Source organism: Myodes glareolus, chromosome 14 (genome assembly GCF_982192425.1).
Source record: "Myodes glareolus chromosome 14, mMyoGla1.1, whole genome shotgun sequence".
In the NCBI taxonomy this organism is placed as follows: domain Eukaryota; kingdom Metazoa; phylum Chordata; class Mammalia; order Rodentia; family Cricetidae; genus Myodes; species Myodes glareolus.
Window position 1 is genome coordinate 24,067,265 of NC_142039.1, and position 12,535 is coordinate 24,079,799.

At 35.6% G+C, this 12,535-nt stretch overlaps 1 protein-coding gene across 1 annotated transcript; it reads left to right on the forward strand.

Moving 5' to 3' along the window:
- The first annotated feature begins 1,849 nt into the window (after window positions 1–1,849).
- On the forward strand, window positions 1,850–12,325 carry LOC125417264 (aldo-keto reductase family 1 member C13-like). The gene is made up of 9 exons (XM_048460656.3): window positions 1,850–1,954; window positions 4,584–4,751; window positions 5,157–5,273; window positions 6,295–6,372; window positions 6,787–6,909; window positions 7,566–7,675; window positions 8,280–8,445; window positions 10,744–10,826; window positions 12,132–12,325. The coding sequence occupies exons 1-9, from the start codon at window positions 1,871–1,873 to the stop codon at window positions 12,172–12,174; spliced, it is 972 nt and encodes a 323-aa protein (XP_048316613.3). The 5' UTR covers window positions 1,850–1,870; the 3' UTR covers window positions 12,175–12,325.
- The last annotated feature ends 210 nt before the right edge of the window (window positions 12,326–12,535 follow it).

Sequence of the window (12,535 nt, forward strand, 5' to 3'; positions counted from 1 at the left end):
AACTTTGCGAGCTGTCAAGTGGTCCCTGAAATCAAACCTTGGTCCCCTGGAACGGAGCTGATACTCTTAACAGCAGAGTCGTCTCTTTAGCCCTCTTTAATATTTCTTAGTAAACACTTATTTTTTGAACTCCAACTTTATAGATAGTAATTCTAGTTTGGAAAACATATAGGAAAATTATTAAACCCCATGACTATTTCCTTCAGAATAATGAAGTTTTATAAATTTCAGCCTTAACTTGTTTATAATGCACATTATATGATCACATTATATTAAAAAATATCACGTATTCTACTCTCATATGTTTTACTTTAGTGAAAATCCATATATTCTCGATTTAATAGAATGAAAAAGTCTATCTTTCGGTCTTTAACTTTATTCTCCCAGTCCAATACACATAGAAATTTTATTATTTTCAGGTGAGCTCTTTTATGAATGTTGAATGAGGCTATGAATCTAACATATTGATCTGCATTTTAACATCTTATTTATAGTTATATAAAATCAGGGACAGAATAGTTGACTCAGTGGTTAAGAATGTTTGCTCTGAAATCATGGCATCAGAATTGTATACCACATTTATATAACAAGCTAGGTTTCCCATGACTGCTGGTAACCACAAGTCCAAAGGGATCAAACATTCTCTTCTTGCACACCTGATGTAGGAACCCCCTCTGTTAACCATTAGTTAATAAAAAAGCTGCTATTGGCCAATGGTTTAGCAGAATATAGCCAGACTGGAAAAAATACATAGAGAAAAAAGGTGGAGTCAATGAGAAGCCATGTAGCCAGAGAATATACCTCCATATATTCTGCTGGAGAATGCAGAAAATTGCCGGTAGGCCACGACCTCGTGGTATTGCACTGATTAATGGAGATGGGGTTATTTTAGGAAATAATAGCTAGCTAGAAAGATACTTAAATTATTAGCCAAACAGTATTGTAAATAATATAGTTTCTGTGAGATTATTTTGGGTCGGAGGGGCTGAGAATGAACAAAGAGTATCTGGCAACACACACCTAGCTTATAGACACAAATATTTCAAAATTACCTAACCAACAAGTTCTATAGTAATGTCTAAGTCCCTTTGCTTGTTATAAAATAATACCCAGCAGTTGTCAATGGTTTATCAACCACAATGCACTATTCTGTGGTGTCCCCTTTATGCCTTTCAGGATTGTACTTGGGACAATAACAATGGAAAAATACAGGAAAAAATTCAGAAAGACTAACCTTTCATATTTTAATTATTGATTAAATTTAGTTGTGGAGTATTAATTGTTTTACATGTCCAATTGTGCCTTCTTTTTTCTTTGAATATGTTTCTATGTTGAGTGCCAGCTCATTATTTCCAATAATACATGGCCAAGTAGAGGCTTCATAATGACCAAATGACAATAAATGTCTAAAGTATTATAGTTATTCAATCAATCTCTTCTCCTCAAATATAATATATACAATAATAAAGAGAACATTACAGGAAACAAATACTTTATCAGTATATAGAAATTTGTTTAAAATTCATCCTTCATATGAAAATGAGTGGCTTCCTTTCTTACATGTGATATAATGCTTTAACTTTACTGCATCCTTCCTGTTGACTGATCATTAGACAGGCAATATGAATATTACAAAATAGACATAAAGCAATATTGCTTAACCATTAGCCAGACAGTAGCACCAATTGATCATCATTAGCTAGGGTGTAGAAAGATTTAAACATTAGCCACTAAGTAGGAATGGTTAACCACCAGAATGGGAGTGCCACTTGTTAGCCATTATATAGGAGGCTGATATATGATGATTACCAACTTCCCCTTCAAGGCATCAGAAGATTCAAGATGTGCTTAGGCAGAGGAGTGACAGGCCATGAGTTCCAAACAGCAGTTTGTCAAACTAAATGATGGCCATTTCATTCCTGCCCTGGGGTTTGGAACCTGTAAATCCCAAGAGGTAAGGATATAAGATTCTACATATTTCCAGGCCAGAGCTAGGCCATGACAAGAAGGCAGATAGTTAGGCTTGGGCCACATCAGGGTTTTATTGAGACCACACTTGTTTATTATTCCTGTTAAATAGAGGTTGGAGCAGTGGTTGCAACTGATGGCTGTGGGTAGGAGACTATTCTGTTTCCTTAGATAGACTGAGTTATGATTCTGTCAGAATAGGGTCTTTATTCATGCTTGCCCTGCTCCTGGTAAGTCAGGAGCAATGCAGGAGAAAAAAAGAGAAAGTTTAACTCTTCAAGCATTTTCTTTGAGCATGGGTGTTAGTGTTGTGTATGATGGAGCTACAGGGCACATGCCTCAGAGGCATTGGGACATTTACTATAACTCAATCTTGGACTTCAGGGATAGAGAGAAAGATTGTTTATGTTATCTGGTTATTCTTGCTGGAGACTAGGCTCTCTGGTCTTAGCAGACTGTGGCCAAGTCTTTTTTCTCTTTGTTCTTCAGGCCCAGACCTGCCTGTGAGTTTACTGTTCTGGTTTGGGGTCTGTCAACTCTTAAGAATGAACTTGGAATGAATCTTCAGGCTGTGAACTCCAAGCTTAAAGGGACATATCCATGACCTAACAATTCTGGGCACTATACTTTTTCTATGTCTATGTTTCTCAGCTGGAAAGAAGAGAAGAAAACCACCAGATTGCCTATCAGCGTTCTTGGTTGCAGTGAGAGGGACTTCTCTGTTTATGTCTACAATTCACAGCATGATAGTTCCTTTCAAGAAGGCAAGATCCATGCAAATCAGTGGTGTAATTCAGGGTGTCTCCTGAGTTAGTAATGCATGGCACAAGTGTTTGAAGACTACTTCAGTTTTATTTGGGGGTAGCCTTCTGCACCACACAGTGAATGCAGCATTTGAGCTAAGTAAGGCCCCCCATGTACAAATTCGGAACTGTAGGAAACTTACTGGAATTTATAATATATCCTTAAGATTGGGTGAAAGAGGACCTGGTAACCACAAGTATGAATTACTCGACTTCATGGGTTTAGAGCCTGGTGGTCTCCAGAACTGAAACTATCAAGGTGTGCTGTTTCTTAACCTGTAGGGACTTTCTTGTTTGTAAACTTCCTGAAACTTTTAAGAACTATGACAAAGGACCACTTCCCTTAACTTCAAATATGCACAGTTCCTTCCTATTAGATTTATTTATAAATACATAGATGAATCTGGATATATACATGTGGAAAAAAAAGAAAGGCAACAACAAGTCAAGGGTCCTGCTAAAACTTCAGTGCTGGTAACTCATAGAGTTACTTTATTTTTAGCTATGTCAGAACTGGTATCCAAAGAAGGTGGTACCAGGCAGAATTTCAGTCACTGTGGTTTATTATGAAAGATAATTGTAGAAATTGTTAAAATAATCAAAAATGTAGTCTGATTTTCTTCTCAACCCCTTTGTATGTGTTGTATGACTGTATATTTGTTTGTGTTTTTGAGCACATGTGTGTTGATGCCAGAGGTAAAAGTTTTACTAGACTGCTCTCACTTTATTTTTGTGAGGTAGGGTGTCCCATTGTGTCTGGAATTCAAGGATTCAGCTTGACTTGCAGTCCAGTGAGCTCCACGGATCACCCTGACTTAGTTTCCTCAAGCACTGGGTCTACACGTGTGTGCCACCATGCCATACTCTCCTTTTATATGAAGGCTAGGAGTCTGAACTAAGATCCTGAGACTTATTAACAAACACTTTATTTGTTGAGACATCTTCGCAGTCCACACCTTAAATTCTTTAATAAAAGAACTGTCATATCTTTATCCAAATCTCACAGTCAAGGCAGTACTTTTAGATTTAATTTCAATCATATCTTTGTTAAGGAAGTCATCTTTGGTTGAAAGGGCTGACACCCCAAATGAATAATCTCCAATATGATGTTCACAATTTATTTTAAAGAGGATATATTCATAGAGTAGGGTTTTTTCTCTGCCTGTATTTAGTTCTCTCAGACAAAGAATATGGATATGCACAAAGACTAACATAAGATACTGTTCTTTGTTCAAATCCCTATTACTAACTTGATGTTGTGTCGTATCTGAGATCTTTGCTGTCTCATGATTATGTGACAGTGTCTTAGCTGCAGTCAAGGAAGAGTGTCTATGTAATTTTGCTTGTCTCAAGAAGACTTCTTTTTGTTTATTTTGCTTAACAACCCCCACTATGTAAATTGAGTATGACTTTCAAGCAAACATTTGAAACTTGGCATTTATCAATGCCAGTAAGAATCAGGATTGCATGAATATAAAGAGGTTTTTTGAATGTGAAAGTCTTGCTATTTAACAGGAAAGACCTCTAATTTTGGCTCATTGTCTCAAATATGGGACAAAATATAGGCAAACAATGAGTTTGTGGAGAGTCTTAGTTTTCTGTGACATCTATAATATTTCTGTAGAATCCCTTATGTTTTATAGAATAAAAAGTGGGAATTCAAGGATCAGGGGACTAGGCTCTTGCCTAGTGGTCTGAGGGTGACTTTGAAAGACCTAACTCTTTCTGGTCTAGTAAACTCCCATCTAGGCTCACTCTGAATTAGCTTTCAGAATGTGCATCTCTAAATACCTCTTTCGGTTGTTTTTCTAGGTTCCCAATAGCAAGTCACTGGAGGCTGCCAACCTAGCTATAGATGTTGGGTACCACCATATTGATACTGCTTTTGCATATCACGTGGAAGAGGAGGTAGGGCAAGCCATTCAAAGCAAGATTAAAGCTGGTGTTGTAAAGAGAGAAGACTTGTTCATCACTACAAAGGTAGAGTTTTTATAGCATGCAAGTGTGCAAATTATTAAAATATAAGGAAGGGAAAATTATATTACTTGATCAGAAGTTGGTCAAAGGTGTCTGTTGTATAAATGGGTGAGAGAAAGTAATTTTAGATTATAATCTCTATGAAAAATAATTCAGTTTTTGAATGTTGTTAGTGGTGTGTGTTTTATTTCTTGAGTGATTTCCTTTCGTTGTTCAATGCGTTAACAATTACAAAGAATATGTAACCAAGTTTACATTGTTAAGTATGAGTTAAGTAAATTCTGGATTAAAGGGAATGATTATAACTTTCCTTCAAGTAGAAAAAATAGTTCCGTATTAGGATAAACAAGCATTCATGTTTGGGCAAGCTATTAATTAATCACAACTTCTAATCCTCAACCTCTGCAGCTTTGGTGCACTTTCCTTCGACCAGAACTTGTCCAACCTACTTTGGAAAAATCACTGAAAAGACTTCAACTGGACTATGTTGATCTTTACCTTATACATTACCCAGTACCACTGAAGGTAGGTGTTTGTATTGTCAAGTGTACATATTTTTTTCATGGGGCATGGATATCATTTTTATGGATGGTTGAGACAGTTTTCCATTATAATTTCATGTAAATTTTTGTTATTAAACTTCTGAGTAGGTTCCACAAAGGGCTTACTGGATTATGAAATGAGGTATCCAAGAAATGGTCAGAATCACATATTAGAAGTAACTTTCAAAAAAATCTTGTATTTACACATCTTTAACATTTATTTTTATTACTGGATGTTTGCTTGAGTCTTATCCCAATTTTTTCCCTTGGTGGCAAGCATAGTCCGAAGAGAGTTTCAGCTTCAGGGTCATTGACACTTTATGACTTCTCAGGGTACCCTTCTCTGTGGGAAGTCCAAGGCCATCACCCCTCCATCCAGGCCTAGGAAGGTGTGCATTCAAATAGAATAGAATCCCAAAAAGTCAGTAAATGCAGTAGAGACAAATCCCAGTGCCATTATCATTGGCATCTTAGTCTGCCCCAATTGTCAACCACATTCAGAGACTAGTTTGATCCCATGCTCGTTCAGTCCCAGTCCAGCTGGATTTGGAGAGCTCCCATTAGCTCACGCACACTGTCTCAGTGGTCTTCCCTGCATCTTTTCTTATCACAATCAATCTTGCACAAAGTCCTGATTGGCCATCCTTGACTCACATGCCTGCCCTTGGGCCCACATACATTCATATTTATTATTTATCCTGGGGCAGGATTGATATAAATTCTTGCTGACATTCAAGGCCATGCAATGACTGTGCTTCTCAGTGAGTATGAAACATTTTCCTTTTTTCGGAAAGAAGGAGTAGACAAAAGAATACAATACATCATTAAACAAATGTTCCACAGCATAAACAAATGTAACACACTTTAAAATAACATTCTACAACAAGAAACCATTGCTTAATCACTGGTCTATCTCTTCATCTCCTTCAAGATATTCTTAAAAGCATTACTATTGGTGAGACACCTGTTTTGTGAAATTTTCTTAACAAACACTTCTCTTCCAGCCAGGGGATAATGATTTTCCAGTAGATGAACAAGGGAAATTATTATTGGACACAGTGGATTTCTGTGCCACGTGGGAGGTGAGTACTTTTCAAAAGAAAAATAAATCAAGTAGAGGGAGGGAGAATCAGCTTATTTTCCCATAGGTATAGAAATTTATTTACATGCATACTTATCTTATGTGGTATATCATACTCAATTTTCAAGAGAAATCCTATAAACTTCTATTTGGCTGATGTCTTAATCTTCATTCATTATCACATTATCTTTATTTTTTCTTATTTAAGTTCTGTGATAATCTGACAATTACCCCTCCACATCTCTTTTTAGTGTCTGTTATCATACTTAGCACCTTGTGAACACTGGCAAGTGCTCTAATATTAAACTATATGTCTAGCTCTAGACAGTGTTCTTTGTAACTGTTATAACTTCTCTTTTTATTGATGCAGTCAGTTTACAAGTATGACGTTTCATAATCCCTTTCTCATCACCAGGCATTGGAGAAGTGTAAGGACGCAGGATTGGTCAAGTCTATTGGGGTGTCCAACTTTAACCACAAGCAGTTAGAGAGAATCCTGAATAAGCCAGGGCTTAAATACAAGCCTGTCTGCAATCAGGTAAGGATTGTTGTTTTCTCCCCATCTTTCATGCTTTTGCTTACTTGTACTACAAACACTTGTTCATTTGCCCTCTGCACAAGTGATTTTCATATTGTGGAAAAGAAGATTCTGCGAACAGTACTATTTTTTCAAAAGACATGGGGGATTCTAATTTTAACCTGGGACTATTAAAGTACTTGTGAGAATGTATAAGTTCTGAGTTGGTCTAACAGGCAGAAGTTAAGTCCAGGAAAAACTAATCTTCTACTCCAACTAAGAATAATGAGTGAACTTGGGGTACTTTCTTGAAAGATTGAGTTCAAATTTAAAAAAAAAAACAGCCAATGGTCAGGACTTAAATGCTTTTCACCATCCTATTACATTCCTTCTTCATGATTTTATTAGGTTTAGCAGCTGGCATCTTTACTTCCTTTACTGCCTTGCTGACCACTAAGTATGATTTTGAAACAAAAGCTTGTCAAAAAAATATTAACAGAATCCCTCAAAATTAGTTCTTTTGTCTTTCAAGAATAAATGCAACAGTTTCATCTTTTAAATTCAAATGTGATGTTGCAGATGATTTTATTTGTCTACTTTATTGGCTTTAAGTTTTAGTTTGTCATAATATGAGCATTTGATATAATCTGATGTCTTTCTCTCATATTCTTCCATAGATTGAATGCCATCTTTATTTAAACCAGAGTAAGATGCTGGATTACTGCAAATCAAAAGACATTGTTCTGGTTGCTTATGGTGCTCTGGGAACTCAACGATATAAAGATTGGTAAGAAGATGAAGAGTATACCTGAAGCAAGATTGCCACTTAGCATCATGACACTCAGTTCCCAGGGAGAGAGGGAACATTAGAAGAACCATGTGAAGCAGAAGTTTGTGGCCCAGGGACTTCTACATAGCCCTGGCATTTTTTTAATTTCCTTTTTTGTTACTTTGATAAAATACTCGGACAGGAACTGCTTCAGGTCGAAAGGGCTGATTATGGATCACAATTCTAGGGTGCAGAACATAATAGCAGGAAGTCAGGGTGTCAGGAGCTGGAAGCAAATGGTCTCTTCACATTGCAACCAAGAAGCACAGATTGACAAATGAACACTAATAATCTATTCATTTTCTCCATTTATACAGTCCAGGATCTGGGCAAATGGTCACACCAATAATTAAAATGGGTATTCCCACATCAATTCTCAAAATATGATAGTCTCTCACAGGCATTCTAGAAGCCCATGTTTCAGGTGATTCTGGACTTTGTCCAGGTGGCATTTATCTGTAACCATCATGTCCCTTCTAGAATGAGTCCTCTGCTGTGTTTTGCAGCACCATAAGAAAATCAAAACCCTGGCCTCAGGGGCTCATTTCTACTTTCTTACTAGGGTGGATCAGAATTCTCCAGTTCTCTTGAATGATCCAGTTCTTTGTGATGTGGCCAAAAAGAACAATCGAAGTCCTGCTCTGATTGCTCTTAGATACCTGATTCAGCGTGGGATTGTGCCTGTGGTCCAGAGTTTCAAAGAAAATGAGATGAAAGAGAATTTGCAGGTGATGTGCTCTGCTCCATAGGACTGTTACTTAGTATCTTTGTGTGCATGCTTCCTTCAAATCTCTGTGTACTTTTTTGAGATCAAGCCTATATTTCCAGCATTTTCTATGCATGTGAACTTTCAGGTGCATTGAGAAATGTTTTATCTATGGTACAGATAGCAGTATGAACTTGATAGATTCAGTGTTGGAGATGATGTAGAATTTGCTTTGCCTTGTCAGCCAAGTACTACACATCCCTTTCACATAGATCTCTTCTTTATATTCTGAAATGAGGGATCTGGACAGAGCAATTTTGATTCTAGACTTTTCTATGGTTTAATTTTTAATTCATTGTATGCTCGGGTATTCTAATTCTAGATTCCTGTGAGTTTCCCTTACACCAGGTTTCTCCCTGGCTCCAAAATGTGCCCTTTCAAGTCATCTCTTTCAACACTCTTCCCCTCTATCCACCCCAAACCAGATCCTTCATGTGCCCATCTCCACCCAGCTCCAGTGAGATCTCTTCATTTTCCCCTTCCCCAGGAAATTCATGACTCCCTCCATGGACCCCTCCTTGTTATGTAGCCTCTGCAGGTGTGGATTGTAGCACGGTTGTCCTTTATTTTACAGCTAATTGCCACATGTAAATGAGTACATTGTCTTGCCCAGCCCCAATACAAGGGGATATTAGTGTTTCCTAAACTTGATATGCCATGCTTTCTTAATACCCATCAGAGGCCTGCCTCTTTCTGAACAGAAACAGAGGAGATGCGGGGCACACGGGGAGGGGAAACTGTCCTAGAGATGTAAAGTAAATGATTAAATTAATTAAAAAAATTGATATTAAAACCAGAGCAGCAATTGAACCAAAGGCACTTCTGATACTTCAGCCTGGCAGACAACTACAACTGTTCCACTATTGTAGACAAGCATGGCTGGTGTTCCTAGAAATGGTCCTGAAGAAGGAGAATAAGTCCAGTTTTTATAATAAATGCCTGCAGAAGTGAGCAGGGGTGAGCGGTTAATGATGTGTTAACTTTATATATATATTATTTATATGTATGACAGATATATGTTTTATAAATATATATGATAAATCATATGTTAAATATATGTAGTATTTATCATATATAAACATATAAGCTATATTATGATACATGAGATAATTTGAAAATGATATAGATGGATTATTTAAAAGCAATATACATATTTACAGACACATAAATGAACACTGGTGGTTCAAGTGTAAAATTATAAAAATGTAATAATTTTAAATCTAGATAATGAATAAAAAGATGGTATATTTCTCAAAAAAAATATGGGTTATATGTTTGCTGTATTTGCACAGTATCAATTGTGCTTGTTAGGCAGATTCAGAAGAGTTTGCTGAATTGCCTCCTCCCAAATTTTGCTTGCTTTCATTCTCTTCTTATTACTTCATGAAAAGGGGACATCTTTTACAGTCTTATACTTTTACTATGTGGTTGAACATCACATCTTTTCACTTGTCAGGCAAGAGTTTCCCTTATTATTTTACCAAAGCTTTGTCGTATTCCACCCTAAATTGCTCTCAAAATGTAGTTTTTATAAGTTGTAAAATATGGATCCAGAAAGATATATATAATTTTTAGTGACTTATTCAGAGTAATTGCATTTATGAGTTCTTTTCTCTGTTTCATTATTTCCTCTTACTACCCCAATTTTGTGTCTTGCTAGTTTTTGCAGTTATTAAACTACTGATAAATTTCTTGTCCTTCCCTCCATCTTTTTCTGCCTCCATATTTTTAAGGCACCAAAGGACTTAAGCCCTGCATGTGTTTAAGATGTGAACTGTAGTGAAAAATTGTTTTGGAAATTAAAATGTCTCAAATTAAAATAAGATTCTTTTTTAAGTCAACTCTTTTGTCCTTACACAAACATGTTATAATTAGAATTTGGGTAAATTTTGACTTACAAAATGTTGAAAAGAGTAAATTTTTACATTAGTTATTCATTGATAGATGACCAAAATGTAACTCCCCATGCAAGTCACTGTTTTATGTGACGTATTTTGAAATTTTGTTCTAGATTTCTTGAAAACTATGTATGGCAACTGTTTCCCCCCCTCAAATTGCCCTTGTGATTCCTCTTGTTTGAAGCATTATGTAATTTTAATATATCTCAAAGCAATTTCCTTCATTTTTACTTGGTATTTATTAATCATGAATGTTTTAGTAACCAATGTCTATTGTTTTCAGAGATGTGTTCTACTAGCATTGCTTTTCAGACAAAAATCTGACTCATTCAAATATTAAAACCTTTGTGCTTTTCTGAAAGGTTTTTGAATTCCAGTTGTCTCCTGAGGATATGCACACCCTAGATGGCCTGAACAAAAATGTTCGATATCTTCCAACTAAGTGGTAAGTAATGTTAATAAACACCTCACCTCAGTTTGTTTCAGGTCCAAGTCTCTCCTCTGGTTTTCCATTCATGATGGTTCAGAAATCAAATTTCTTATTCATCTGTAGCAAGTTTTCCAAGGAGATAGTTAGTACAATATTTGTTTCTGAGTTTTTGAAAATGTGGATGTGTCATTCCAAAACATAGAGAAAGTTTTGAAAATCATATTCTAAAGTAAGAAAAGAACCTTCAGGAAAAAACACTATTGTATTTGAGAATTAATAGCCACCAAAAGATCTTTAGTTTCCATTTATGATCTATGGTTATAAAATTTGATACTGGATATAGGCTATATTGTAAATGAAACCTGGATGTATAGATAAATACTCATATTCATCTATCTATCTATCTATCTATCTATCTATCTATCTATCTATCTATCTATCTTTAATCTATCTGCTTGTCTGTCATCTATCTATATCTTCTGCTTGTTATAATTTTAACTCTAAATAGAAATAAATATGCTAATGTTTGAAGGATTAGAAAACCTACGATACTATGTAAAATTGGCATGCATATAAATATATATATATTATCATTATTAAGATTTCTGTTAGTAAAGAGCAGAATGAAGGCAAAGGAGAGAAATAACTCTGTGAGGAGTCATTGTTGTAAGTAATGAATAATTCTTGGCACACTTTAGCAATAAGTGGTTTTTATCAATGCATATTTTGGATTATTATTTTTATGTAGAATTCTACAAATTACACAGTTATCTCCTTGGACATGGATGCCCATTTTATGACGGACATTCCCTAACTGAGTTAATACATTACTTTTACATAATGGGCAATGAGTAAATAATTAATGCAGTACTATTAATTAAATGAAAGTGAAAAGTAGTAGGCATAAGTGATATTTTAAGGTACATTAAGATATTTTTGTATTCATCAATGTGTAGAGTTACCTTGAACTAAAGATGACTTATAATTTTCTCCTTTCTTTGGAGACTGAAGTTGCAAAGGATTTTTGACTCTTCATTGATTTGATACATAGATGAAGCTAAGGGAAATGAATAATTATGATTATGGGTCTTTGTGTGTTCGGTTCTAGGCTATGGGCATACATTAAGAAAAATGTATGCATTTACATTTTAAAAACATTTCTTATACATGTTTGTAAATGATTGTAAGAATATCACTTTTAGCAACTGATCGGGGAACAAAATGATGAACTTTCACCTCAATGGTGCCTTCCTAGATGTAACAATTTATGCTGTAGAAATAGATCAAACAGTATGTGTTTGCTTTTATTTCCTCATTTAGTTTTGCTGACCACCCTGAATATCCATATTCTGAGGAATATTAACATGGAGACCTAGACATGACTGCCTGAAGTTACTGTTTGTGGACAGTGATGTTGGTGATTTGATTTGGATGCTGTTTGGTGGATGCCACATTTCCGGTCAACCTAGTCTGCTTAGTAACAGTCATGTTCAACTGAAGCTCCAGCTAATTGTCTTGAAAAAAAAAAAGGATTTAATTTTCATGGTACATTGAAATAAATATAACATTTTCTCCTCAAAAGAGACTTTATTTTTTTTAAATAAGATAATTTGATAGAAAACTGGTTTTATTGGAAATCTATGGTTGGTGTTTGGAGACGATGATTTCCATTTTATAAACATTTCAGTCTTGGGTAGGTGTTTTTTCCAAATCAGAGAATGACT